This window comes from Patella vulgata, chromosome 3 (assembly GCF_932274485.2).
Source record: "Patella vulgata chromosome 3, xgPatVulg1.2, whole genome shotgun sequence".
NCBI classification, from domain to species: Eukaryota; Metazoa; Mollusca; class Gastropoda; family Patellidae; genus Patella; species Patella vulgata.
Genome location: NC_065881.2, coordinates 84,936,348 through 84,963,838, shown reverse-complemented (window position 1 = coordinate 84,963,838; position 27,491 = coordinate 84,936,348). Strand labels below are relative to the sequence as shown.

At 37.8% G+C, this 27,491-nt stretch overlaps 1 protein-coding gene across 4 annotated transcripts in view; it reads right to left on the bottom strand.

Moving 5' to 3' along the window:
* Window positions 1-12,052, bottom strand: part of LOC126815054 (sorting nexin-16) — a 28,730-nt gene extending 16,678 nt beyond the window's left edge. For 3 of the 4 annotated variants that reach the window (XM_056099700.1, XM_056099702.1, XM_056099703.1), the window contains exons 1-3: window positions 11,920-12,052; window positions 6,618-6,888; window positions 3,286-3,507 (exon numbers count right to left, since the gene is read on the bottom strand). In XM_056099700.1, the coding sequence (XP_055955675.1) occupies window positions 3,286-3,507; window positions 6,618-6,857 (462 nt within the window). In that variant the 5' untranslated portion in view covers window positions 6,858-6,888; window positions 11,920-12,052. The remainder of the gene's footprint in view (window positions 1-3,285; window positions 3,508-6,617; window positions 6,889-11,919) is intronic. The other variant, XM_056099701.1, reaches the window with a different exon arrangement.
* Window positions 12,053-27,491: the final 15,439 nt, after the last annotated feature.

Here is a 27,491-nt window from a genome sequence, read left to right as displayed (position 1 = left end):
CAGCCAATCGAATTGCAGTATTTCTTAAAATTTCGATTGTATCTTAGTTTAAGTTTTCGTGAATAAGGGCCCCAAAGTGTATAATGATATTTTAAATATTATATAAATTATATTGGAAGGCCAAGAGCATAGACGTATATTATGGTCAGGGTGTGGCAGGGATAGCGGGGTCGGGAGCATAAAGTGATATTCAGCTTCACTTACAATGCTTCTCTCCCTTTTTTCCATTATTTCAAATCCAACAATCGGTGATTTTACGGTATTCGGTCTGACTATCGCTGACTTATCTTTCAATCTCCGGATTTCAAATAGTTTTTTCTTTGGTTTAAATATCTGATTTTATAAAATAAAAACAAAGAGAGGTGCCAAAGGGTCTGATGTGTTTCCCCCTGATGCAGCTACATGTCTGATTAACAACCATGGATTAAAAACATCCAACTGTTGTTTGAAAAATTCAATGAGAGCCTTGTCAAAGATACATTATGAAAGATTTAGATAAAGAACTAGCCATTCTTGCTATAATAGTTCGAAAGTAGATGATGTAAAATGAATAATTTGAAAATTTCATTCAAATTACTCTATTGCAAGCGAAGATGCATAGGCGTACGAGCTGGGGGGGCAGCCGCCCCCCCATTTTGGGCACCAAATGCTGGGAAAATTTGGGCACACAATTATACTTTGTAAAAGTTGTATAAAATAATATTGCGTTCTTGAATGTGTCCAATTTAACAGCGAATTTATTATTATTATGTAACATACTAAGAACCTAACTACATTTTTTGGGCACCAACCACCACCGCCCCCCCAGTCAAAAATTTCCCCGTACGCCTATGGATATTAGCCTTTGAAGGTTTGACAGACGTGTGCAATAATTTCAACCACCGTACTGGTTGATCGAACCATTCTAATCTATTTAATATCACAGAAATCTGATGCCATCAAGAGTTGATTATGGCCTGGATAAGTTAATTAATGTCTAATTAATAATTTAGATAACATTTCAGGCCTAAAGAAAGACCTGCAATAGGCAGATTTAGCTCTTGCATAATGCATGTTTAAGTGACCATGATACAATACAAGATATCAATGTGTGATATTAAATCAAGGTTTAATATCTTATTGTTCTGCAGGGGATCACGTGGCTAAGTGGGTAAGACGCTAACTCGCTAGCCTGGAGGTCGGGTGTTCAATCTCTGCATTGGCCGAGAAAGGTCATCCAAATTTTCCGGCGTGGTTTCTCCTTGTCAGTGATGCAGGACGGAGGGGCTGACAAGGACAGCTGTCTAGTCATTCGGATGGGACGAAAAACCGAGGTCCCGTGTACATATTGGTGTGCACGTAAAAGATCCCTTGGCAGTTGGAATTCGATATAAGAGTAGTCCATAGTGCCGCTGTCTGGACAAAATTCCTCCAATAGCACACTGTATGGCGTATGCCCGTCTTCATTAGCCCAGTTTGGAGCAGAACAGTAGGACGTTAAACCCCATTTCATTTCATTTCTGCACCAACTGGGCTAATGAAGATTGCCATGTATAAAACTGTTAAACATACATTATCTGCTTATTGCAGGTCTTTCTTTAGGCCTGAAATGTTATCTAAATTATTAATTAGACATTAATTAATTTATCCAGACCATAATCAACTTTCGATGCAATAGTTAGCCTGCAATATTTACTGGATGTGAATATATTTTGTGATGGATGATTTAACGTCAAAATGGATAATTGAGACTTTGTTTTTTATCGTACCGATTTTAGTAATGATGATCAAGATTAGGCCTAAAATTCAATTGTTAATATCTCCTTCCCTTACTACATGTATTAATTAGCTGTGTAAATATTTTCTACCATTTCTAACTCAAACTACCATCCCTTCTACATGTAGTACCTCAAACTACCACCCCTACTAGTACCTCAAACTACCACCCCTACTAGTACCTCAAACTACCACCCATTCTAGTACCTCAAACTATCACCCCTTCAAGTACCTCAAACTACCACCCCCTACTAGTACCTCAAACTACCACCCCTACTAGTACCTCAAACTACCACCCCTTCTAGTACCTCAAACTACCACCCCTTTTAGTACCTCAGACTACCACCCCGTCTACTACCTCAAACCACCACCCCTTCTAGTACCTCAAACTACCACCCCCTCTAGTAACACAAACTACCAACCCTATTAGTACCTCAAACTACCACCCCTTTTAGTACCTCAGACTACCACCCCTTCTAGTACCTCAAACTACCACCCATTCTAGTACCTCAAACTACCACCCCTTCTACTACCACAAACCACAACCCCTTCTAGTACTTCAAACTACCACCCATTCTAGTACCCCAAACTACCACCCCTTCTAGTACCTCAAACTACCACCCCTTCTACTACCTCAAACTACCATCCCTTCTAATACCTCAAACCAGTGATGGGATTTCAAAATCTTTCTTGTCAGACATTTTTTACCGAAAATAAAGGGGCATAACTCTTATCTAGTACTGTTTCAATATTTGTACAGGGTAGTGCAACGTGCTATAGGGTTAATGGGAAGAAGCCATCAACCTTTTTTTATTAGGAAATGATAATTGTAGGCCGATTGGGGAGGTTCAGGAATTAGGATTAGCATTCCCCAAAATTCTCATTTATATAAAGCGGCTATTTTGGACTAGGGAAATCCCCGAACCTCCCCAACCAACCTACAATTAGCATCTTCCTTTATTATTAGCTACATGTACACTGCTTATTTTACCTCCGGCTTTCTAATTACCTTCCTTACAATAACCACAAAACGATGAATCGTGAAGATAAATTATCCAGTATTTTCAATAATCAGATAAGGATGAATTGTGAAGATAAATTATCCAGTATTTTCAATAACCATAAAAGGATGAATTGTGAAGATAAGTTATCCAGTATTTTCAATAGCCACAAAAGGAGAGAGAGAGAGAGAAATGGGGTTTAATGTCCACTCAACACAAACTAGGTCATTTCGGGACTAACATATGGTTTAATTTTTATTTCAATAAATCGCTGGCGCGTAGGGGTCTTTAGCAGTGGGAGGAAACCGGAGGACCCGTAGAAAACCCACGAGGTTGGACAGGCGACCCTACTCCTTGTTACCGGGGATTCGAAACCACACCAGTTGACTCAATGACAGGTCTTATGATACAGCGCGCACGTACTAACCATTCGGCCATCCAACCCCCCAGCCACAAAAGGAAGAATTGTGAAGATAAATTATCCAGTATTTTCAATAACCATGAAAGGCTGAACCTGTTTAACACTTACAGTAAATTTTGATCTGGATTCCATGACCTCATGCCCTAATATAGGAACTCTCAGCTGATCTGGTTCTATTGGATCAGATTCTGGTGTGATCGTGATAGTAGGAATGTCTTGATGACTTGGACTACTATATAATGAAGCACTATTTGATCCAGTCTCATCACCATCATCAAACTGATCTGTGTTGTTGTAAGGATCAAATTCTCGTGGTGTTTCATTTTCATCCTGGAATAAAAAAAAAAAACATCATTAAATGTTATTGTAAGACTACAATTCTTAAGAGGTCATACACATGGAACTTGCAATGAAATGGGGTTTAAAGCCCTTCTTTTCTGTATTCATTGAGCTAACGAGGACCATGTTCCTGAAGAAACGACCGCAAGTTTTACAACATCTAGACGTTGCTACACTGCTTTGCGATTCCTGAACTTATAGCTATGTTACAGGGGGGTTGGATGGCTGAATGGTTAGCCTGCACGCGCTGTATCATAAAGTCTGTCATTGAGTCGACTGGCGTGGTTTCAAATCCCCGGTTGTACGTGGCAAGGAAAAGGTCGCCTGTCCACCCTCGTGGGTTTTCTCCGGGTCCTCCGGTTTCCTCCCACTGCTAAAGACCCCTACGCGCAAGTGAATTATGTAAATAAAATTAAACCATGTGTTAGTCCTGAAATGACCTAGTTTGTGTTGAGTGGACGTTAAACCCCATTTCTCTCTCGCCTCCCTTTAACAGAGACACATGAATAGTAGCGTCCAATCAGAGGTTGTGACACAACTTTGCAACCTGATTATCACAGGTAGACATTTTACCTGAAAAGCGTGAGACTTGGTATTCACAATGATCCATGAATCGGAAAGGCTCTCAAGCTGGGTAAGTAACCAATCGAAATTAGTGCCGATATATGCAGGGTATTACCTGAAGGGCTTGATAAAATGTACCGAGTTAAAGTGAGATTAAGCCTTCTATTGAAGTGTGATATGAGGCAAATTTTTCCCCGGCACTACAGCTTGTCTTATGTCGAGGGTTCTTTTACATGCACACCAATGTGTACACATCCAAACGACTAAACAGTTGTCCTTGTCAGGCCCTCCAACCTGCACAACTGACAAGGGGAAACCAGGTCAGAAAATCTTGAAGAACTTTCTCGGACAAACACAGGAGTGCGAAAGTGAGACCTCCTGGTTAGCGTGTGCGCATTGTATCATAAGTTCTGTCATTGAGTCAACAGATGTGGTTTCAATTCCCCAGTTGTGCATGGGGTTTTCCCGGGTCCTTCGGCATTCGTCCCACTGCTAAAGACCCCTACACGCATGCAAATTATTGAACCATATGTTAGTCCCGAAATGACCTAGTTTGTGTTGAGTGGATGTTAAACCCCATTTCTTTCTCTCTCTGTAATATTTATTTATCATTATATCAATATGTACTTCATTCTTTTTATTTATTATTTAAACAAACGGTTGCCATGCAAGATATACCCACTTTTTGCAAGAGATTGACAAAGAACAAGTTGAAAAATAGTGATTTTTTTGTACAATCAGGGTTTGTCAATAACCAAGATCGTACAATCATCCAGGAAGTTACAGTCTGATATGCTCCAATATCGACAGGAACCGAAATCTTTTGGTTATAAACATACATTTTAAGTTTCATAAAAATTGGATAAAAAAGAGACCGCTGCAATGTCCACAAGCTAAAATCATGATTTTTCGTACAATGAGGGACCATAATCCATGAAGTTACATTTGGATACATGCATAAGTTGCAAAGAACCGAGATCGTTGGGATATAAACTTATATTTCAAATTTCATAAAAATCGTATAAAAATTGTCACCTGTAGAGTGTCCACAAACTAAATGCAAATCGACAGGCAGGGACAACAACAACAGGGCTGGCTGGAGCCATTACATTGCCAATGTACATGTAACTAATGTTACCATTATCCATTACATTGAAAGTAATTAATTATCATTTCCCATTAAAATGAAAGTAATAAATTATCATTATCCATTACACTGAAAGTAATTAATTACCATTACCCATTACTTTATGACTTTATAAATATTTTTAATAGAAATTAAAGAGAGAGCGCCCAATGAACGTCCAAATAAGAATGTGGATGTATAGAAACAGTGACACTTAAACATATATTATGCAAGAGCTAAATCTGCCTATTGCAGCTTTCTTTACACCTGAAATGTTATCTAAATTATTAATTACACATTCATTTCTTTATCTAATCTCTCATAATGTATCATTAATTAATTCTGACCACACTATAAGCCTATTTATGTAAATTTCCCAGTAAAAATGTGATTTCATTTTTATCAAAAGTAAATTTAACCACAGCAAAGGTTGTTGTTTGTCATACATATGAATATACCACGTTATTTATTGTTATATAAGATTTTATTCACAATTATTTTCGAGACCAGTCGATATTCAAATCTTTTGTGTTGAGAATTCCTATACAAATTTGATTTCCCGGGGAAAGAGAGAGAGTGAAATGATATTAGTTGTAGTCAAGGTGACAGAAATAGGCCCATTGTTCTTTTTAAAAATTTTAAAAGTTAGTGTGTCCTTGTTTCTCCAGAAATCCTTTATTTGATGTGAACGTTTGTTTGTGATTTCTGCGTATTGTGTCTTGTCGGTAGATTTGTTTTGTGTAAATTATGTGTGGCACAGTCCCCCTGCACTTACTATTAGTTTCATTTTTGAGCTTGTTATTTTAATGTCAAAATAGATCTTCTTAAAGACATGTAAATTATATCAGGTCCAGAATATTCCTTGGTTTCCCCTTGTCAGTGGTGCAGGAACTGGCAAAGAACAGCATTCTCTATTAGTTTAGGTAGAGAAAAGTAGGGTGTTACATATAGTTAAGGGAGGGCCTGACAAGGACAGCTGTCTAGTCATTTCGTTTCATTTTTTTTTATACTTTTGATGGCCTCAATTACATAAAGATCTGACTAGTTGTATGGGAAAGTCATGTCAGGGGTCTTACGAGAGGCTTTTGACACTATGACGTCAGACATTGATTAATCAATCAGCGTTGACGTTTCTAGTGGTTTACCCACAGTTCCGTGCATTGCACGCCAAGAAGTCGCTGTAACAGACCATTTAATTGGCTAATCCCCCACGCCACCCAGAACACAGGTTATATAACAACTCGTCCTGATTCTAGTGTAGTAAAGACAAGTAAAACAAATTTTTAAACTATAAAAAACGAAACGAACTAGGATCTGTGTTTTAATAAGATTGTTGTTCTATATAACTCATTTATCATCTATTTAGAAGATTTAATGAAGCAAATTTTTAAAATAAATTCGACAAGCTTACCTCAATAACTTTTATCGGTGTTGATGTGAGTTGTTTTGGGACGAGGGGTGAATCAGGTTCCTCTTCTGTATCACGTCGATCACTCGACCCATCCTCGTCACATCTGTCACTTGATTCGACCCCGTCACGTCTGTCACTCGCTTCGTCCTCGTATCTGTCATTCTCCATTTTATCTAATATTAAATGGCTATCTATAGGATCTATGTTTAATTCTAGAGACAGAAATTCTTCTGCATTCATTATCTTTTCGTCTACATCATGTCAGCTTCTACTGAAAATATTAAACATAATATTAAAGGATCGTTCGTTCGTTGGGGGATATCACAGACAAGTGTTTTTTTGTGAGAAACTTCCAAAAGTAAGTTCAGGGGGATTGCACCACACACAATTACACAAGACACAATACGCAGAAATCACAAACAAACGTAAATATCAGATTAACTGAATGGATCCAGGGGCTAGCCGTAAGTGTCCAGGTACAGACTTTATTCAAAATTGAAAGACAAACAATGAGGAATATAACCCAGTGTAAAACATTGTATAATACTAGTACGAGTCATCATCTGCTATATGCCACATGAAATATGAATGTAAGCATATTGAAGTAAAAAATTACGTAATAGGCTCCTCATATATAGACGCGCGATCGATTAACAGGCCTATTCAATTCTGGTTCCTTTCGGTAAAGATACAGTGCCTTTTAAAGATAGTATCCATGGTAAAAAAAATCATCGAAAAGAGTTGCTCCAGGTACTAAAAATAAGATGAAGAGTGGCCACAGACTGGCCTGTGTTGCCATCAATGCAACATATGCTCTAATTCTACCTGGTCATAAATCTCCAATGCAACCAAAGCTCGACTAAACCTATTTTGTGGCTTCTCTGTGAAATATCTCAGTAAATACTTGTCTGCGATATCACCAAAAGTGGAATCAGATCTTAAACACTAAGAATGAACGAACTTCGCATTAAAATCAAAAGATTTTACCTAAAACTTAAAATATGTTGTTCGTGAGACATTAAAACTCTATTCTATTCATGACATAACAGTCAACTGATTTCACCCAAATGTCTTTTCTTTCCTTATCAAGCAGGAAATAAATAAATAGGTTAAACTACATGGGCCTGGTTATTTATACATTGAACTATGTCATTAAAGATAATTCCCCAGAAAAGTATTTATTGGGTGGTTATTTACAATAATAGTATGGCAATTATGGTATACATGTATATGGACAGTAGAAACATCCAATCTTACTAGAAAAATACTGGATTCCCTGAAAAACACCCATGGAGTGCATACAGAAAAAAATGTAAGGGTTTACCTAACCTACAACCCGACGATTAGAGACACCTGCTCGACTGACGTCCAAGGTTGCACGCGAATATTGTCTTCCAGTGTTAGTGAGCGCTTGATGTATATGTTGATAAACTTGATGGTGAGCTTAAGCGTACAACAGTTTCTTAGATAAAAACCACGGAAAAGGACATGGGCAGTGGATAATCCGAGAATTTAATTAGGCTTTGAAATTTATGATAAATGGACAGCGATTAAAGACAACATCATCTTGAATATGCAATGAATTCTCCTCCTGCTTCTCGCCCGTTGCTAGGTAGCTCCTCAGCCAAGTCACATGACACAAACATGAGTCCTTTTAATAGATTTTTTTTATAGCAAGGGTATTCCCTGGCAAATACAATGTTCTGAGAAGGATTTGAAGAAAAATTTTGACAGATTAATTAGTTTGAATATGTTTTTAGTCCAAATATATCCTCAAATCACCGAGTTTGTACATGGGAAGGTATCTTTTAAGGCTCAATACCACTTTTGTTGTAACTGAATAATATGTCCCAATTTTTATTCTGGTCAACAAATTGTACTATTTTACAATATTCTAATTAATTGATGATACAGATTTCATCTTAACACACCTTATTTTAAAAATTTGAAAAATTCAACTAAATGATTTGAAAAGACTGACGTAAAGCTTTTCAAATGTGGCTTGGATTTAAAAATATTTTTGACTCTGGGCAAGTAAAATAGGATTTAATGGATAATTTACACAACAGGTAGGACACTAACACATCTAGTACTTACAATAAGGCTATTTTTTATTTTCGGGAGCTGTACATGGGAAGGTATCTTTAAATATGATATCCTGAGATAAGGTATCTTTAAATCTGATATCCTGAGATAAGTAAATTAAATATTGACAATGATTAAACTGTGATGTAACAATATAAACAGAGAGAGAGACAGAGAGACAGAGAGACAGACAGAGAAAGAGAGACAGAGAGACACAGAGAGAGACAGAGAGAGAGACAGAGAGAGAGAGACAGAGAGACACAGAGAGAGACAGAGAGAGAGAGAGAGAGAGACAGAGAGACAGAGAGAGAGAGAGAGACAGAGAGAGACAGAGAGAGAGAGACAGAGAGAGACGGAGACAGAGAGAGGGAAGGAGAGAGAGAGAGACAGACAGAGAGAGAGAGAGACAGAGAGAGAGAGAGATGGGGTTTAACCTCCACTCGACACACACTTGGCCATTTCTGGACTAACATATGGTTCAATTTGATTTCAATAATTCGCTTGCACGTAGGGGTCTTGAGCAGTGGGAGGAAACTGGAGGACACGGAGAAAACCCACGAGGTTGGACAACAGGCAACCCTACTCCTTGTCACGTACAACCAGGGAATCGAAACCACGCCAGTGGACTCATTGGCAGACCTTACAATACAATCATTCGCCCACCCCACCCCACCCCCAGTACTTGTATAGGAAATAAAATAAACAGTCTATATGTATTGTTACCTCGGTCTAGCTATTTGTTCCCTATATACCTCATTAACTCTCATACCCTGGCTGTGTAGCCATATGTAAATTGAATATTGACGAGGATTAAATCGTGATATAACTATGACGAATGAGAAAATAAACGTGCAATATATGAATCATGTACGTATATAGTATGTATAATATACCTGTATGTGTAGCTATTAATAGAACTTCAATCCAGGTAAGTTTATAATCAATAATATCTAATAGATAACTCTCACCTTATTTTAAGAGACATTACACTCAATTATTTTATATTAATCTTTTTTTTTTTCCTTCTTTCTATTTTACCTTTCAGGGATGAGTGTGGCTCAGGGAGCTCCTGAGGTGTTTAAAACAAGAGCAACCCCACCCATGAGATCATCATCTTAAGAGACATTGCACTCAAAAATTTTATTATATTTTATTTTTCCTTGTTTCTTTTCTACCCTAAGGATGAGTAGAGGTTCAGGGAGCTCCAAAGGTGTTTAAGAATAGTGCAATCCCCAACCCCACCCACGAGATAATATTTGTTTCCTGTAAGCGTTGCATACTTCTAATAGTGCCCTCTGCTGCGGTCCCAACTACATATACTCCCTACAAGTAACTTAGATCAACCCATTGGTGTGCTATCTGATTATCGCCTGTCCAACCTCGTGGGTTTTCTCCGGGTCCTCCGGTTTCCTACCACTGCTAAAGACCCCTACGCGCAAGCGAATTGTTGAAATAAAGTTAAACCATATGTTAGTCCCGAAATGACCTAGTTTGTGTCGAGTGGACGTTAAACCCCATTTCTCTCTCTCTCTCGCTATCTGATTAAAATACAGATCTATATTTAGTTTGGGGGGGGGGTATACTTTCCATGGCCTGCACTACATGTAGATCTGACCAGTTATAGTGGAAGGTCGTGTCGGGGGTCATACGAGTGGCTTTTGACCCTATGACATCAGACATTTGATTAACCAATCGGCATTGATGTTTCTGGGCACGCCAAGAACTCGTCGTGACAAATTTCATTGGCTAATTCCTCACATCAACCAGAATGCAGGTTATATAACAACTCTTCTAGGTCCTAGTATAGTAAAGACAAGTAAAACGAAATTTTGAACTATAAAAAATGAAACGAAATAGGATATGTGTTTTAATCAGATTGGTGTGCACATATTAAACAAATCCTTGACAGTTGGAAACGTGTAACTGCTGCTGTCTGGGTAAAATTCTTACATTGTGAAAGTATTTTATTATCAAGCTGTTTATTTAGAATCACTATCTTTATATTTTCAATCTCCTGACCGTCATATTTTAGTCGATTATGGTAACATGACTCCCTTTCATTTAAGGCTAAGGTTTAGTATAGAGATATCATTTTGAATTTGAGTCGCATCAACCATGACTGTCATATTATACATATACTCAAAAGGCTAATGTTTTTAATAGAGGACAAATACAATAAACTTATTTTATTACAATGGTAGGCTACGTCCTGATTTCATTTTGTGTGAAACCCCAGCAGCCTGGTATTGGGCAATTGGTTTCAGAATCAAATATAAATGTATTAAAGAATTACATGATCATCTCGATACATGGGTCATGTATAGATTAAATTGTCAATTAAATATCGAGGCTGAAAGTTTAAACAAAAGAAACTTGAAACAATATCCTTTATCACCCAATAATACATTCTACAGTAGATATCGCTTGTGTGATAAATTACATAATCCTTAGGAGATATCGCTTTACATGAATTTGATTGGTCAGTTAAAAAGGAACTACTTTTTTTATTCTAAAAGAACAGTTCATTTCTTATTAAAAGTAACATTTTTTTAATTAAAAATGAACTATTGTTATTCAATTGACCTTGATGGAAACACTGGGTCAATATAAAGGACTTTGCAATGGTTGAATTGCTGTCAAAAAATGATGCATCACTACGCCGTAATGTAATCAGGTTCAGTAAAAGTGAAATCTATAGCAAAGAATTATATTTATTTATTTGTGCACGTAAGAAAGGATTGGGTGATAAATGAAATCTCCTACTCCTCTTTTTTGATATCAAAAAATATCATCACTTTGTTACTTTATCAACTTGTGATGATATTTTTTGATTTAAAAAAAGACTTGTAGGAGATTCTCTATACAAACAACATTTATTTTATTAAGATGGGAATAGTACAAAACACTTTACAACAAATATTAAATATGATTGTTTCTATTTTTTAAACCCTTTGTAGACAATTTCTAATCCTAACTTGTAATCGATAACCTTTGTTTTATTGATTAGAAAAGGTGTGCTAAAATGTTATGCATGTGCCATTCACCTTAGATAAAAATTTTCAGCAATATGTCACTTTAATAATGTCGCTTTGTTTTTGACAGGCGGATGATTGAATCGATTGACATTCATTTAAAAAATACTTTAACGAGTTTCTCCTTCTAAAAATTTATCAAGCATTCCTAAATGTAAAATCTGAATTATTAGATAAATTCTTACTTCTTTCATATCGTCGATAAATGACATTTACATGAACAATAATTCCACTTTTCTCTGGAAATGGTGCTGATGCGTTCAGTGTCACGTGCTGACCTAATACAGCACAGCTGTTGCCAACAACTCTGTCATCCAGACCTAAAATAATGTACACAATGTCGTTGACGGAAAAAATGAAAGTGTGATCGAGACTAACTAGCTATTTACGTGCCATCTATATAAACATTGCATTATAGAAAAGATAATTTGACTTTCTTGCAAAAAAAGTAGTAAATGGGAGGCAACTCCAAATACCTCAGCCAAAAATTTTATATATAATGTATGATTGAAATTTACCTTTTACTAAAAACAAAGGCATTTTGAAGTTTTCAATTTTTTAACTGATGTTACACAAAATACTCCATTTGCCTAACTTAGTTTTTGGTTTCTTTACCGGTATAACTCAACCAAACTTTTAATTCTGATAATTGTGGACCAGTCAGTCGCAGGGGATTGAAATTTTGTGTAATATTCAGTGGTTCCGTCAACAGGAATCGAGATGCAATAAAGCCGCCTTTACAATCGTTTCACAGCGTTGATTCGAAAGCCTTCTCTGAAATCTGCACAAGATACCGACCATTGCGTTCTGGAATGAAATGAACCGTCTTCAGAATATATCGGAGAAAATAACAACGACCACCCAAGCTAGGATATCTCTGCAACCAAACCAGGCACTACAGGAATAAGATCCCGAAAAAAAAATACAATATTTATATGTGTGTGCGGGCGAGGGAATAGGGTGGCAGTCCCTCCCAGTGCCACTAATTAAGTATTGGGCTGTGTGGAACATGCTAGAAGCATATCTGACCCACGGTATATGTTTGACACTGGTTGGGCATTACGATTATTATTATAATGCTGAAAACCGCATTGAAATCACGTGATTTTTTGCCATTAGCGAGGGGTGCAAAAACTCAAAACCATGACAAAAACCTCGTCAGTGCGCCCCTCTCAGTTAGCCCCTGACTGCAGCCCCAGAGAGAAATGAAATGAAATGAAATGGGGTTTAACGTCCTACTGTTTTGCTCCAAACTGGGCTAATGAAGACGGGCATACGCCATACAGTGTGCTATGAGGGAAATTTTGCCCGGACAGCGGCACTACGGCCTACTCTTATATCGAATTCCAACTGTCAAGGGATCTTTTACGTGCACGCCAATGTGTACACGGGACCTCGGTTTTTCGTCTCATCCGAATGACTAGACAGCTGTCCTTGTCAGGCCCTCCGGCCTGCATCACTGACAAGGGGAAACCACGCCGGAAATCGAGATGAACTTTCTCGGCCAATGCAGGGATCGAAGCCCCAGAGAGCCACGTTGACCTAATCAACTAGCGTGTATCGACAGTGTACCATTTATTATGGTAATAATATTCAACAATCACAGTTGGTGACTAATAGCTCGAGTAAATAATTTAGTCATTATAAAAAAATTTGTTTGAAAAGGTTAATAAATACGGAAATGTGAAATCATATTGTTAATTTGAATAATTTGTTAACCCATTTCACTTTAATTCAGCCTTTATATGTTTTGGGGAAATAGAATGCAATGGGGTTAAACGCCTTAAACATACATTATGCACGAGCTAAATCGACCTTTGCACGTCTTTCTTTAGGCCTGAAATGTTATCTAAATTATTAATTAGACGTTTATTAACTTATCCAGTCCATAATAAACTCTCGATGTCAACGCTATACTGCGATATTTACTGGATTAGGATGCCATTTGCAGCTCAACTTTTATTCATGATTTAATCATGAAATGGATAATCCAGACTATGTTTTTTTATCGTACCGACTTTAGTAATGATGATCGAGACCAGGGCGAAAATTCAATCGCTAAAATTACGGTTCAGAGTGGATCAATTTGACTGAAATTTTCATCAAATCCCCTTTACATTGTCTAGTTTTTAACTATTATAGTGAGAACTGCCAGCTCTTTATCTAATCTCACATAATGTATCTTTAAGGGAGTCAAGGTGGCTAAGTGGGTAAGACGCTGGCTCACTAACCTGGAGGTCGTGTGTTCGATCCCTGCGTTGGCCGGGAAAGGTCATCGGGACATGGATTCCCCATGTCAGTGGTTCAAGACGGAGGGCCTGACAAGGACAACTGTCTAGACGTTCGGATGGGACAAAAACCGAAGCCCCGTGTACACATTGGTGTGCACGTAAAAGATCCCTTGACAGTTGGAATTCGATATAAGAGTAGGCCGTAGTGCCGCTGTCCGGGCAAAATTTCCCTCAAAGCACACTGTATGGTGTATGCCCGTCTTCATTAGCCCAGTTCGGAGCAGAGGACGTTAAACACCATTTTATTTAATCGCCATACTTTCTGACTCACCGGGCTGATGAATAAAAATGTACAAATTTTAAAATGTTTATATACCACTCGTTCAGGTCATAAATATCTGAAAGTAAGTGTAAGTGTCTCTCTCTCTCTCTCTCTCTCCATACAAAAATACAGGATGTTAAATCCCATTTTATTTCATTTCTAGTTCAATTACCATTAAATACTACTGCAACAATTACAGGTCATCAAATGATTATTTTCCGGTGAGTTGTTCGATGCTTTAGGGGGAAGACCAAACATAAACATGGCCTAATTTTAACCATTTACATTAGAATCTATATATTCCTAAGTTCAACTCTAAATATTGCGTAGAATTTCACCAGGGCCGTGGTTTTGATTTATTTTACCTTAAATTAAAGGGGCTAATATTTGTTTACCTAGAAATTGACACAAATGGGTCGCAACGCATATAATAATGTAATATGAATGTATATAAATTGATTAACATTCAATCGTTTCTGTTTTTACTGTAATTTCTAATAAGTTAGGTTCCGCGAAATACGCCAGAAGTTTCAATCGAATGGCAATCTTAGCGTCTGGTTATTCCAGTCTACGCCGATAGTATTTATCTCCAGATAAGAATATGAGTCACAGTTTGACATGACATGTGGAATATGTCTAGCCTCGTTCTTCGAGTCCCTTGTTACAAATGGCGCTGAAACGCATTATGGTACACGATTCGTGTACCAATGGTAAAATGTTTATTTTGTCTTAAATATTGGATATCAGCAGCCGATCTTTTCCCGGTAAGATCACAACATCAGTGTTGATTTAAACCGAAAAGTAGTTCGTGTTTTCAATGTCGAAGATTTTGGATGATATTGAGTTAGAGACTTAGTTAAATATAAGAATTTCGTTTATCTCAACACCAACTCTAACTTTTTATTTGAAGTTTGAACATATCTGAACACACCAATAATAAGTAAGGATTTTGCCACTGCAGCGGAGTTAACAAATGCATCTTTATTATATGATTACTAATTTCTCCATCTATTTTCTGCCTAAAATTTAAATTTTTATTATTAGTTTAAACAAACACACCAATTTTGCCACTGCAGCGTGGTTAACAAATATTTTGTATAGGAACATTAATTAAATGAAATGAAATGAAATGAAATGAAATGGGGTTTAACGTCCTACTGTTCTGCTCCGAACTGGGCTAATGAAAACAGGCATACGCCAGTGTGCTATGAGGGAACTATTGCCGGACAGCGGCACTGCGGCCTACTCTTGTATCGAATTCCACTGTCAGGGGATCTTTTACGTGCACGACAATGTGTACACGGGACCTTGGTTTTCGGATCATTTGAACGACTAAACAGCTGTCCTTGTCAGGCCCTCCGTCCTGCATCACTGACAAGGGGGAAATCTGGATGAACTTTCTCGGCCAATGCAGGAATCGACCCATGAAAAGAGAGAATTTTATCACTGCGGAGCAGTTAAAAACTAATGCTTTTTTAGAATTAATAATTACACCATTTTGCATGTAATTTTGTCCAATAGATTAATGGTTAATCTGTTGCTTTTACTGTAGATTTCATATTTTGATCTTTGTAAATGAAAAGACGAAAAACATCTAATTTATCAAAGAAACATCACAGTTGGTGGTCATTAAAATTTACAAAACCTGTCAAAGAGTTATCTGTTCATCATCGTAACAACGGCGCATGTTTCTTTTCTTCCTTAACAACGGTGCATGGTTACTGTTCTCTCTCAACAACGGTGCGTGGTTCATTTTTACATTAACTACAGAATAATATCTAAAACTGTGACATATTTAAATAAACATGGCCTCGTGTCGAGTCCTTTCTATCGCCTGTACACGCCCCGGAGTTCACACATCAAACAATAACACGATTGTTGAGGCAGCAACAAAGGCCGACTTTCTTCACTTCCATCTTGGACTCCTTTATCAGATCTGTAATTTTATCTACAGAACAAACTTTTACATTGGGGTGAAATAAATTGTTTACATTTAGAAATACTATACCTCTATTTAACTGAAAGAGTTGCAGAATTAGGCTAAAATTTAATGGAGTTGGGCGTTTCTTGTTGTAGGTTAAACCGTGACTGAAGAAATGAAATGAAATGGGGTTTAACGTCCTACTGTTCTGCCGCGAACTGGGCTAATGAAGACGGGCATGAGCCAAACAGTGTGCTATGAGGGAAATATTGCCCGGACATCGGCACTATGGCCTACTCATATATCGAATTCCAACTGTCAAGGGATCTTTTACGTGCACTCCAATGTGTACACGGGACCTCGGTTTTTCGTCCCATCCGAACGACTAGACAGCTGTCCTTTTCAGGCCCTCCGACCTGCATCACTGACAAGGGGGAACCACGCAGGAAAATCTTGATGAACTTTCTCGGCCAATGCAGGGGTCGAACACCCGACCTCCAGGCTAGCGAGCCAGCGTCTTACCCACTTAGCCATCATGGCTCCTCATTGACTAAAGAATGACGTTCTCGTTAAATCAATGGACTTTAAAGTCTCTAAGTCTTTAACTCAATATCAGCCAAAGTCTTCAAACATTGAAAACACGAATTAATTGTCAATTTAAATCAAAATTCCTGTTGTGATCTTACCGGGAAAATATTTAAGACAAAATAAACATTTTACCATTGGTACACGAATCCTGTACCATAATGCGTTTCAGTGCCATTTGTAACAAGGGACTCGAAGAACGACGCTAGACATATTCCACTAGTCATGTCAAACGGTGACACCATATTCTTACCTGGACAGGATGCGCAATAAATACTCTCGCTGTAGACTGGAACAAGCAGACGCTAGAGGTTGCTATTCGATTGAGACTTTTGGCGTATTTCGCCGATCATAACTGATTAAAAATTACAGTAAAAACAGAAACGATTGAATGTAAATCAGTTTATATACATTCATATTACATTCGTTGCGACCCATTTGTGTCAATTTGTAGATCCCAAATATTAGCGATTAAGCTTCTTTAAATCTTATCCAGACACTACTTCGGCCATTTTTGGACGGGGAGCCACAGTGGTTAAGTGGTTAAGACGCTGGCTCGCTGGTTCATAGAGATTTTGCGGCGTGATTTCCCCCTGTCAGTGATGCAGGCTGGAGGGCCTGACAAGGACAGCTGTCTAGTCGTTCGGATGGGACGAAAACTCGAGTTTTTCACCCGATCGAATGAATTTGTCTGTCATAAGGTTTGTCATGTAATTATTGAATTGACGACCCGAAATATCTCTCTCTCTCTCTCTCTCATTCATTTTCCGAGGCAAACATTGTAGCTACGTCAACTCATTTCAGAGAATTGCAAACCGCAACAACAAAATATATCAATTTCATCTGACTTTAATCTTGAGAATAATGTCCTTGTTGATTTCAAACGAAACGAAATGGGCTTTAACGTCCTACCTTTTCAGTGGCAACTGAGTTAATCTCAAACGAAATTGGGTTTAACACCCTGTACGTTTCAGCCCCAAGCACGCCATGAAGACGGGCTATTAACTTCAAAGTGCTAGAACATATTGAACTGTTTAAATTGATCGCTATCGATGTTAATTGACCAGTCGTCAAGTGGAGACATTGGAGGTTAAGCTGTGAAGATATCTGATGCCAATTAGAGGGATGAAGCGTGTCCGTAATGGCGTCCATATGGGTTAAATTAATATTTATGACCTTGCTACCCTCTTCATTCAAAATGAACAAATTGGCCCAACCGGAAACAAAGGGTTAGAAAAAGAAAGGACCATTCGTGTCAGTTCAGCAGCAAATTTGGAATTCCAGAACGTGCTGGCGGCGCGCGGGTGTATTTATTATTTGATGATTTATAATGAACGACCCGGGAGTTATTGTATATAAACGTCTGGAGCGTGTCTGGTCAGTCAATTGGTCGTCTGCGCCAATTAAAATCACCAAAAGATCAAGGCACGTCATATTGTTTGTTAGTACTTGATGCGCTCTTTAAATGAGGAACTTACCATATTTGGTTAACTTAATTTAGCCAGGAGTCAGTGACTAAGAAGTCTAGTAAATTATATTCAAACGCAACTGTCGATTTTTGATGTCATCATAATTCTATGTCTCGTTTTGCTTGGGGTGGTTTTAAACTGCTATTTTAACCTATAGGTTACTATTATCGCTTGAAATATCAAATTGCCCTGTAGCCCTGGACGCGTTCATTCCAAAAGTCAAAGGTGTAAGGTCCGCTTTCCAAAAATAAAATGAAAAGAAATGGGGTTTAATGTCCTACTGTTCTGCTCCGACTGGGATAATGAAGGCGGGCATACGCCATACAGTGTGCGATGAGGGAAATTTTGCCCGGGCAGCGGTACTATGGCCTACTCTTATATCGAATTATAACTGCCAAGGGGTCTTTTACGTGCATGCCAATGTATACACGGGACCTCTTTGTTTCGTCCCATCCGAACGACTAGACAGCTGTCCTTGTCAGGTCCTCCGTCCTGCATCACTGACAAGGGGAAACCACGTCGGAACATCTCGATGTACTTTCTCGGTCAATGCAGGATCGAACACGTGACCTCCAGGCTAGCCACTTTCCAAAAACTGATAGCGTTTTCGCGTTTGATTTTTTTTTTTTTTTTTTTGTATTTCTATATGTACAGAAAACATGGCATCATAATTGAGGATTTATCTTTACAGGGTTAGGGTTAGCCCTGTTTACATCCCATGACCTTCACGAAATCTGCAGGTGACCTTAGTATTTAGATCAAATCCCCTGAAATAGAGGTTCTTCTGGGACACGACGGGGGTTAGATGGCCGAATGGTTACCGCGTGCGCGTTGTATTTGTATCATAAGGTCTGTCATTGAGTCAACTGGCGTGGTTTCGAATCCCCGATTGTACGTGACAAGGAGAAGGGTTGCCTGTCCAACCTGGTGGGTTTTCTCCGGGTCCTCCGGTTTCCTCCAACTGCTAAAGACATCTACGCGCAAGCAAATTATTGAAATAAAATTGAACCATATATTAGTCCCGAAATGACCTGGTTTGTGTTGAATAGACGTTAAACCCCACCCCACCCCCTCCCTTCTCTCTCTCTCTGACTCTCTCTCTCTCTCTCTCTGAAACAGAACATAAAGTTGTTGAGGACGCTGGGGAATTAATAAACTAATCTATTGAATATCGTCGGTGGGTGTGGAAAGGTCGTATCTGACATACTTAAGCTGTTTTATGAAATAACGAAACCGAATATGCAGCATTTATATCGAGTTAAATGAATATGGCCTACTTTCGTTATAATTCCTGTGATTATTATAAAGCCGCTAGGATAAAAAGCAACATGGCCTATTTATATCAGTAGAAATATACTTATATTATTATTTAACAGTTGCAGGCCTAGTTCTGCTGAGCTGTTAATATTTGATATTCACGCCAGGAAGAGAATTATGTTTACAAGGGTCGGATCTAATTCATACTAAACTGTCTGTCTACAATTAGATCCGCTTGAGGACAGACGCTAAGCTAGTTGACCGACATTTTAATTTCTAAATCGACGATTTTAGTCGAGAACTCTAAATATACATGTATAATTTTGAGAAATATTTAGTTCCGCTTGAGGACAGACACTGAGCTAGTTGACCGACATTTTAATTCTGAAATCGACGATTTTAGTCGAAAATGTGAGAAATATTTATTCCGCTTCAATTTAATATTGAAAAGAGAGAGAGAGAGAGAGAGAGAGAGAGAGAGAGAGAGAGAGATGGGGTTTAACGTCCACTCGACTCAAATTAGTTCATTTCGGGACAAACATATGGTTTTTAATTTTATTTCAATAATTCGCCATATCCAAAATTTAGTACATGTATACCATTTTGTAATGTGGTTCTACTCCGTCCATACACACAAAGACTAAATAACTTTTTCGAATCCCTGGTTGTACGTGACAAGGAGTAGGGTCGCCTGTCCAACCTCGTTTACTCCGGGTACTCCGGTTTTCTCCCACAGGAAATACCACTGCGCGTGCGCTAATATAATAAAAATTAAAAATTTCGGTTGGAGCGGACGTTAAACACTAAGAACAAACTATAAGAAGGAGGCCTTCGCAATACCTCTATGAAACAGATTGTGCTGTCTGATCAGCCTCTACGCCTTTAATCTTGGCCTGCACAAACAGAGGACGTTATATCCCATTACACTGACCATTTAGTACTGGTCATCACTGGTCTTGGTACGACTTGTTTTATGTTAGTCTAGACAAGGAATGCAGCCTGATTCATCAATCTTCTCCCATTAAACCATTTCATCGACCTCATCTAGATTACAACAAGACATTAAAATAGACTTAACGGCCATTTTCATATCCTAAACCTTTCACCGTCGTATATATTTCTAATTCCTTAAAACTTATCGACACGCCACGCCATTATAGCGGCTCTAGAACCCTTCTCTGTCAACATTTCCTTTTAAAACAACGAATTCCTGGAAACCTTATCATGTTTTTTGATAATTTCTGACAAACTAGGGATTGTAAAATGTAATTCAAGAAATAGCTGAAGACACTAAGTGACAACTAGCTGTCAATGCCAATCAGGAAACAATTTTCAATTCCTAAATTCTGTCTTTAAAGACACAAGAATTTTGAAATTTCGTTGAGGAATTACCCTGAATCCCGTTTGCACGCTGGTCAGCAGAAATACATTTTTGCTTAAAGATGCATTATGTAAGATTTAGATAAAGAGCTGACCATTCTTGCTATAATAGCTCAAAAATAGGTAATTTAAAATGAAGGTATTGAAAATTTCATTCAAATTACTTCATTCTGAGTCTAGTTATCACTGTTTGTGTGCATTGTGGTAACCAGGGCACTGGTATATTCGAGACTTAGTTAGCCTTGCTTTCCCATTTTTAAATTAAATTTTAAATTTTTAAATTGCGAACCGTTCTAATCTAGTTAAAAACTCGAGTATCCGATGCTTTTTTTGTTAGTTAATGTCTAATTAATAATTTAGATAACATTTCAGGCCTAAAGAAAGAAATGAAATGAAATGAAATGGAGTTTAACGTCCTACTGTTCTGCTCCTAACCTGGGCTAATGAAGACCTAAAGAAAGAACTACAGTATGCAGATTAAGCTCTTGCATAATGTATGTTTAACTTTTGTCTAATGGCGGCTAGGTTAGACGCTGGCTCACTAGCCTGAAGGTCGCGGTTCATCGGGATTTCCGACGGAGGGTCTGACAAGGACAGCTGTCTAGTCGTTCGGATAGAACGAAAAACGGAGGTCCCGTGTACACATTGGCGTGCGCGTAAAAGATCCCTTGGCAGTTGGAATTCGATATAAGAGTATAGCCTAGGCCTTAGCACCGCTGGCGGGGCAAAATTGCCCTCGGAGCACAACAGTAGGACGTTAAACTCCATTCATTTCATTTCATTTTGTCTAATGACTGTCGGATCGGTGGTGGCGGAGGGTGACGTCTGCTTCCAAATAGGTTGATATCGTAGTCTAGCCTAAATTTTCGTAAAACAAAAATTCCTAATGGCACCTTTGTCGAATCAAAAGGAATTTCACCCAGTGCTACATAAAACAATGGCGTATCATATCAATCGTCACGGTTGAGTTTGTTACGTCGATATTCCTACTGATGCACCGGATAAACTCAGCATGGTACCGAATGTCTGCAGTGTTCGTAATGGCCATCTTGAGAAGAAAGCACCCGCCTCATTAACATAATTATTTTATTATTGACCGCTCACTGTGGCACTTCAGACGTTACACGTCACAGAACATTCATAATGACGTAATGTATTCTAAATGACGTAACGTTACATCTGGGCAGTATTAATAAACTGTTTTATCATATGTTACTAATTAAATATCTTTTTGACAAGTGAAATAGAATTAATTCAAATATTCTGTTATTCTTGAAAATACTACACGGACCTACACTTTATTTGCCTATCAATATTATGCCGCGTGGAATCAAATATTTGGGATAGGTCTAGGTTGGAAATAGACCATTCTTGAAAATACTACACTCTGTTTGCCTACCAATATTATGCCGCATGGAATGACATAATTTTTTTTATGGCACGTAAAACCTCGCTTAGGAATTTTAAACCAAGAAATGAATCCTCCCAGTTTAAAATAGTTTTACTTTTTAAGGGTTTTAACAAATTAGAAACATGTTGTTTCTGTTTGTGGCAAATTTAAGGTTTAACCAAATTAATCTATGATACAGGGGGGTCGATTGTTGTTGGTTTTGAACTTCTAAAGCTACAGATTTTGTTCAGAAACTGGACTGTATTTGTTTTGTTTTCTTGGCGTTAAATAGGCTTAGCCTCCTTGATAGGAACAGAGAGAGAGAGAGCGAGTTGATCGTTCTTACTATAAAAATATAAATAACGAAAAATGAATATATTAAATATTTCATTCAAATTACTTTAATCTGAGTGTTGTAATTTTTTATTATCGATTATCCACTTTATGACTATATCTCTAAATCTCGCGGGCGTTCGTGTGCCAATTTTAAAATTTTCATTTTGTCTTAAATATTGGATATCAGAAGCCCATCTTTTCACCAATGTTGATTTAAATTGCCACAATGTTTTCGAGCGCCATTTGTAATCATGCGACTTGATGAACGAGACTAAACATGTCCCACAAGAAAATACTACCGGTGTAGACTGGAACAACCAGACGCCAAAGACTGCCATTCAATTTGGACTCTTCGGTATTTCACCGAACATAACTGATTAGAAATTACAGTTTAAACAGAAACGATTGAATGTAAATCAGTTTATATATATTCATATTACATTATTAAATGCGTTGCGACTGATTTGTGTCCATTTCTAGGTGAAAAAAATACAGATTTAGCTCCTTTAAATTACGATATGCGACTTATGTCTTTTATGGAACAATCTGCCTTTAGATGTAAAAATGTGTAAAAATGTTGAAAATTTTAAGATTAAACTGAAAACACATATATATTCAGTATTGAAGAAACCATAATATTCAATTTACATATATATCTAAATTGCTATTGCATTCTATTTTATTTTGTTTATAAATTATACTTTTCTTCTTCTATTTGCATCTATATCTGTTTTGTATTTTAACCCAAACTTCTCACTTTAAAATTCTATTACAATAAAAAATGATTTTATTTATAAATAATTGTACTAATCCCTGATATGTGTTTTGTAGCTTACAAGGGACTTATGGAAGATTAGTTTGTTACAAACTAAATAAGTTGTCTCATTAAATAAAGTTTTTATTATATTATTATTATTATACTTCAACCTAGATTCTGCACGCACCGTTTCAAAATGGACGAAATTATTAAATGATATCATTTTCACTCAAAAGATTTGTTTGAAGTCGAATATTTCTCTATACCCAAGAATTTAACAAAAATATAAGAACTATGAATCTTGGTCCCCTCCGAACCAAAACTACGACTTTTTCTAAGAACAAAGGTTTTACATTGAGTTTCCAACCTAACGATATTAATTCCAGTAAAATAGACATTTGTTTGAAGTTGGCGTTTGATAAGGTTTTGTGATGGGGTCATGCTGTGTGTTAGAACAGGGACGCTATCATTATGGAGTGTTGGTGAAACTAGATGCCTCTCTCAGCTGAAATACCATCAGTTGAGACAACCGCTGTTCTCTGACATACTTTAAGTAATATATGTTTATAATAATACATCTAGGTCATTGAGAACGAACGAATGTTTCAATTGTGACAAGATTTCATATATTACACCGTATGTACGGTGGCTGGGAAATCACATCCAGTTATTTTATTTTTCCCACAGTATGTCGATCGATTCATTTAATATCTCAAATAAATCGACTTAATATCTCAATAGATCGCCTTGGTATCTCGATCGATCGATTTAGTATCTCAATTAATCGACTTAATGTCTCCACCAATCGACTAAATGTCTCCATCAATCGACTTAGTATCTCGATCGATCGATTTAGTTAGTATCTCTATCGACAAAGTATCTCCATCGATCGACTAAGTATCTCCATCGGTCTACTTAGTATCCGGATCGATCGACGTAGTATCTCGATCAATCGATTTAGTATCCCGAGACTATATTTAAAAGGAGAATGACCCAATCAGTGTTGGGGAGACTATATTTTTTAAAAGGAGAATGGCCCAATCAGAGTTGACGAGTCAGAATTGAAAAGGAGAATGACCCAATCAGTGTTGACGAGTCTATATTTAAGAGGAGAATGACCCAATCAGTGTTGCCGAGACTATAGTAAGAAGTGTAATTTAGCGGGAGAATGTCAGACAGTATAAATGTATATAGATTAATTTGTATATAAAAATAGTAAATTAGTTTACTTTAGAACGATATATACCATGCACGTGCTACTTAATATCTACTACATTCAGACAATTAATTTTACATCAAATCTCTTCCACTTGTATGTATACAGAGAGAGAGAGGGGGGGGGGGAGAGAGGGGGTTGTAATTTCGGGAATAACATATGGTTCAATTTTATTTCAATAATTCGCTAGCGCGTAGGGGTCTTTAGCGGTGGGGGAAACCGGAGGCCCCGGAGAAAACTCACAAGGTTGGGCAGACAATCCTACTCCTTGTTACGTACAACCAGGGAATCGAAACCCCACCAGCTGACTCAATGACAGACCTTACGATACAGCGCGCACGCGCTAACCATTCGGTAATCCACCCCCACCCCCCTCTTTATGGGCGGAAATAATCGCTTTTGATAAGACAGCAGGGGTGGTTATGAATAGAATTGTTTAAAACAATGTTCGACATGTTTTATACAGGATTCCCACTAGACGATCACGAGACTGATAAGGTATAAAATTCCTTTAAAAATTTGGGTTTGCAAGCAAAAGATAAAGTGATAATTCAAATTTGAATTTGACTACAATTTTTAAGCAACCAGAAATATTTCAATTCATCTTTCTCACACCGCTAACATAAGTAACATAACCTCCTCACCAGAAAATGAATTCTCGCTTAATTATTAGATAGTTGGACAACATGTTTTTGTGCCCTTTTTTATCCATACATTCCGCGATCACGACATTTTTATGACACTGTAGTATAATGTAATCTTGGAGTAAGACAATCTGTTCGTCCAATCAACGGCGATGAAAAGCAACATGTGATGATACATGGAGACAATAATATGATTGTATATGTTTAATAAGACCCATATGGTCTAAGACTAATATATGTAGTGTGAGTTATAAATAAATAATTTTTCCCTTAATTTTTTTCTCCTCTCTTCCTGCATTTTTTGGTTGACTTTTTGGTCTAGAATTGGAGAAAAGGGATCAAATTTGCAATTTCATAGCAGTTTTGGGTAATACTGATGATATTACAGCGGAGGGATAGAGGGTGTTTTTCTGTTTGAAGGGAGGGGAAAGGGAAAGAGGGGGCAGGGGGTTACAATTATCTGGGGTCCTGCGCCTAGCAGGAGGGGGGGGGGGCATTCGGGAGGAACAGAATCACCGAAAAATGTAAAATGATCATATCTGGTGCTCTTTTTTTGTGTTCATCGAGTTTTTCATTTAATTGTTATGGATTAAAAAGGAAGCTGGGTCATTCGGGACGAGAAGTGGATTACCCCCGCTGAACCCATTTCATTTCATTCTCTATCCCTGTCTTCACGTGCACATATGGGATTAATACCGCTTTAATTAAAATGGAAAGTTAGATTGTAAAATCTGTTGTAGGTCACAAACAACAATGTATTTATGAGTATTAAAAACTGGAATTTAAATGTCAAATGACTCTAGCTGCTGATAAATTCCCCAATTTAATGATGGTATTTAATTTTTATACCACACTAATAATACAGATAATGTTGGTGGCTCAGTGAAGGGGGCGCTAGGTCACGCTAGGACGGCACAGGATCGATCCTAGTATCGACCTAAAAATTCGTTGGGATTTGCGAACGTGGGTTTGTTTCCCTTGTCACAGGTCCAGGAAGCTGGGCCTGACAGAAAATGATGTCTAGTCGTTCACATGGGACCAACAAACGAGAGAGAGAGAGAGAGAGGGGGGGGGTTTAACGTCCACTCGACACAAACTAGGTCATTTTGGGACTAACATATGGTTTAATTCTATTTCAATAATTCGCTTGCGCGTAGGGGTCTTTAGCAGTGGGGAGGAGACCGGAGGACCCGGAGAAAACCCACGAGGATGGACACGCGACCCTACTCCTTGTCACGCACAACCGGGGGATCGAAACCATCAGACAATCAGACGTTAAACCCCATTCCCGACGTGGTTTTCCCTTGTCAGTGGTTCAAAACGGAGGACCTGACAAGGTCAGTTATCTAGTCGTTCGGATGAGACGAAACGCCGAGTTCCCGTGTATACATTGGCGTGCACGTAAAATATCCCTTCATTAGCTCAGTCGGGGCAGAAAAGTAGGACGTTAAACCCCATTTCATTCCTTTGTTTATGGTTTACAGTTTTATAATACAGTTCAGATCGATGATGTCGGCACAGTGTCATAATGGTTTATGACGACAATAAAGTAGTAATACCACTAATTAATATACAAGTTTTCATGTCTGAACGCTCGAACTCCCGCCATTAAACAATAAATTCAGTGTTTAGGAATTTTCATTCATTCGAAGATATTCACCACCAGTTGTCATAATTTCATATTTACGAATGGGGCCAAAATAAATCCGAAAATACGAAAGGCGGATTCTGTTTCTAGAAAGAGCCTACCACATTCAGAAAAGTCATCGGTTTTCTTCTGCTGTACTCTATTTGGGTTTTCTTTATTAATTTATCCCTACATTTAAAAAAAACAAAACAAAACAAACATTACTCGACGTACCCGGCATACCCCCGGGCCCCTCTAGACTCCGGGTTCCAACTGCCCCACCCCCTCTTACGGGCCCTTGTCTGGGTCTAGATGAGAAAACTCTATTTTATAAAACTGTGGCAGATCCTTGGTAAAACTTCTTGAATTCCTGAGACTTTTGTACGTTTATCAGATGATGTTAGAAAGGAATTGCACCCTTTACATCCTGGCATATCCCGATTTTTTTAAATGAGATGAGATTTAAAATTGGTACAGTATGATGTCTTGTCCGTGTATTTGTTTTTGTGTAAATTTTGTGTGGTGCAGTCCCCCTGCACTTACTATTAGAGTCTTGATTTGTTATTTGGAGAATTTGGGGAAAAAACTTATTTTTTTTGTTGTTTTGAATCAATTAACAAAC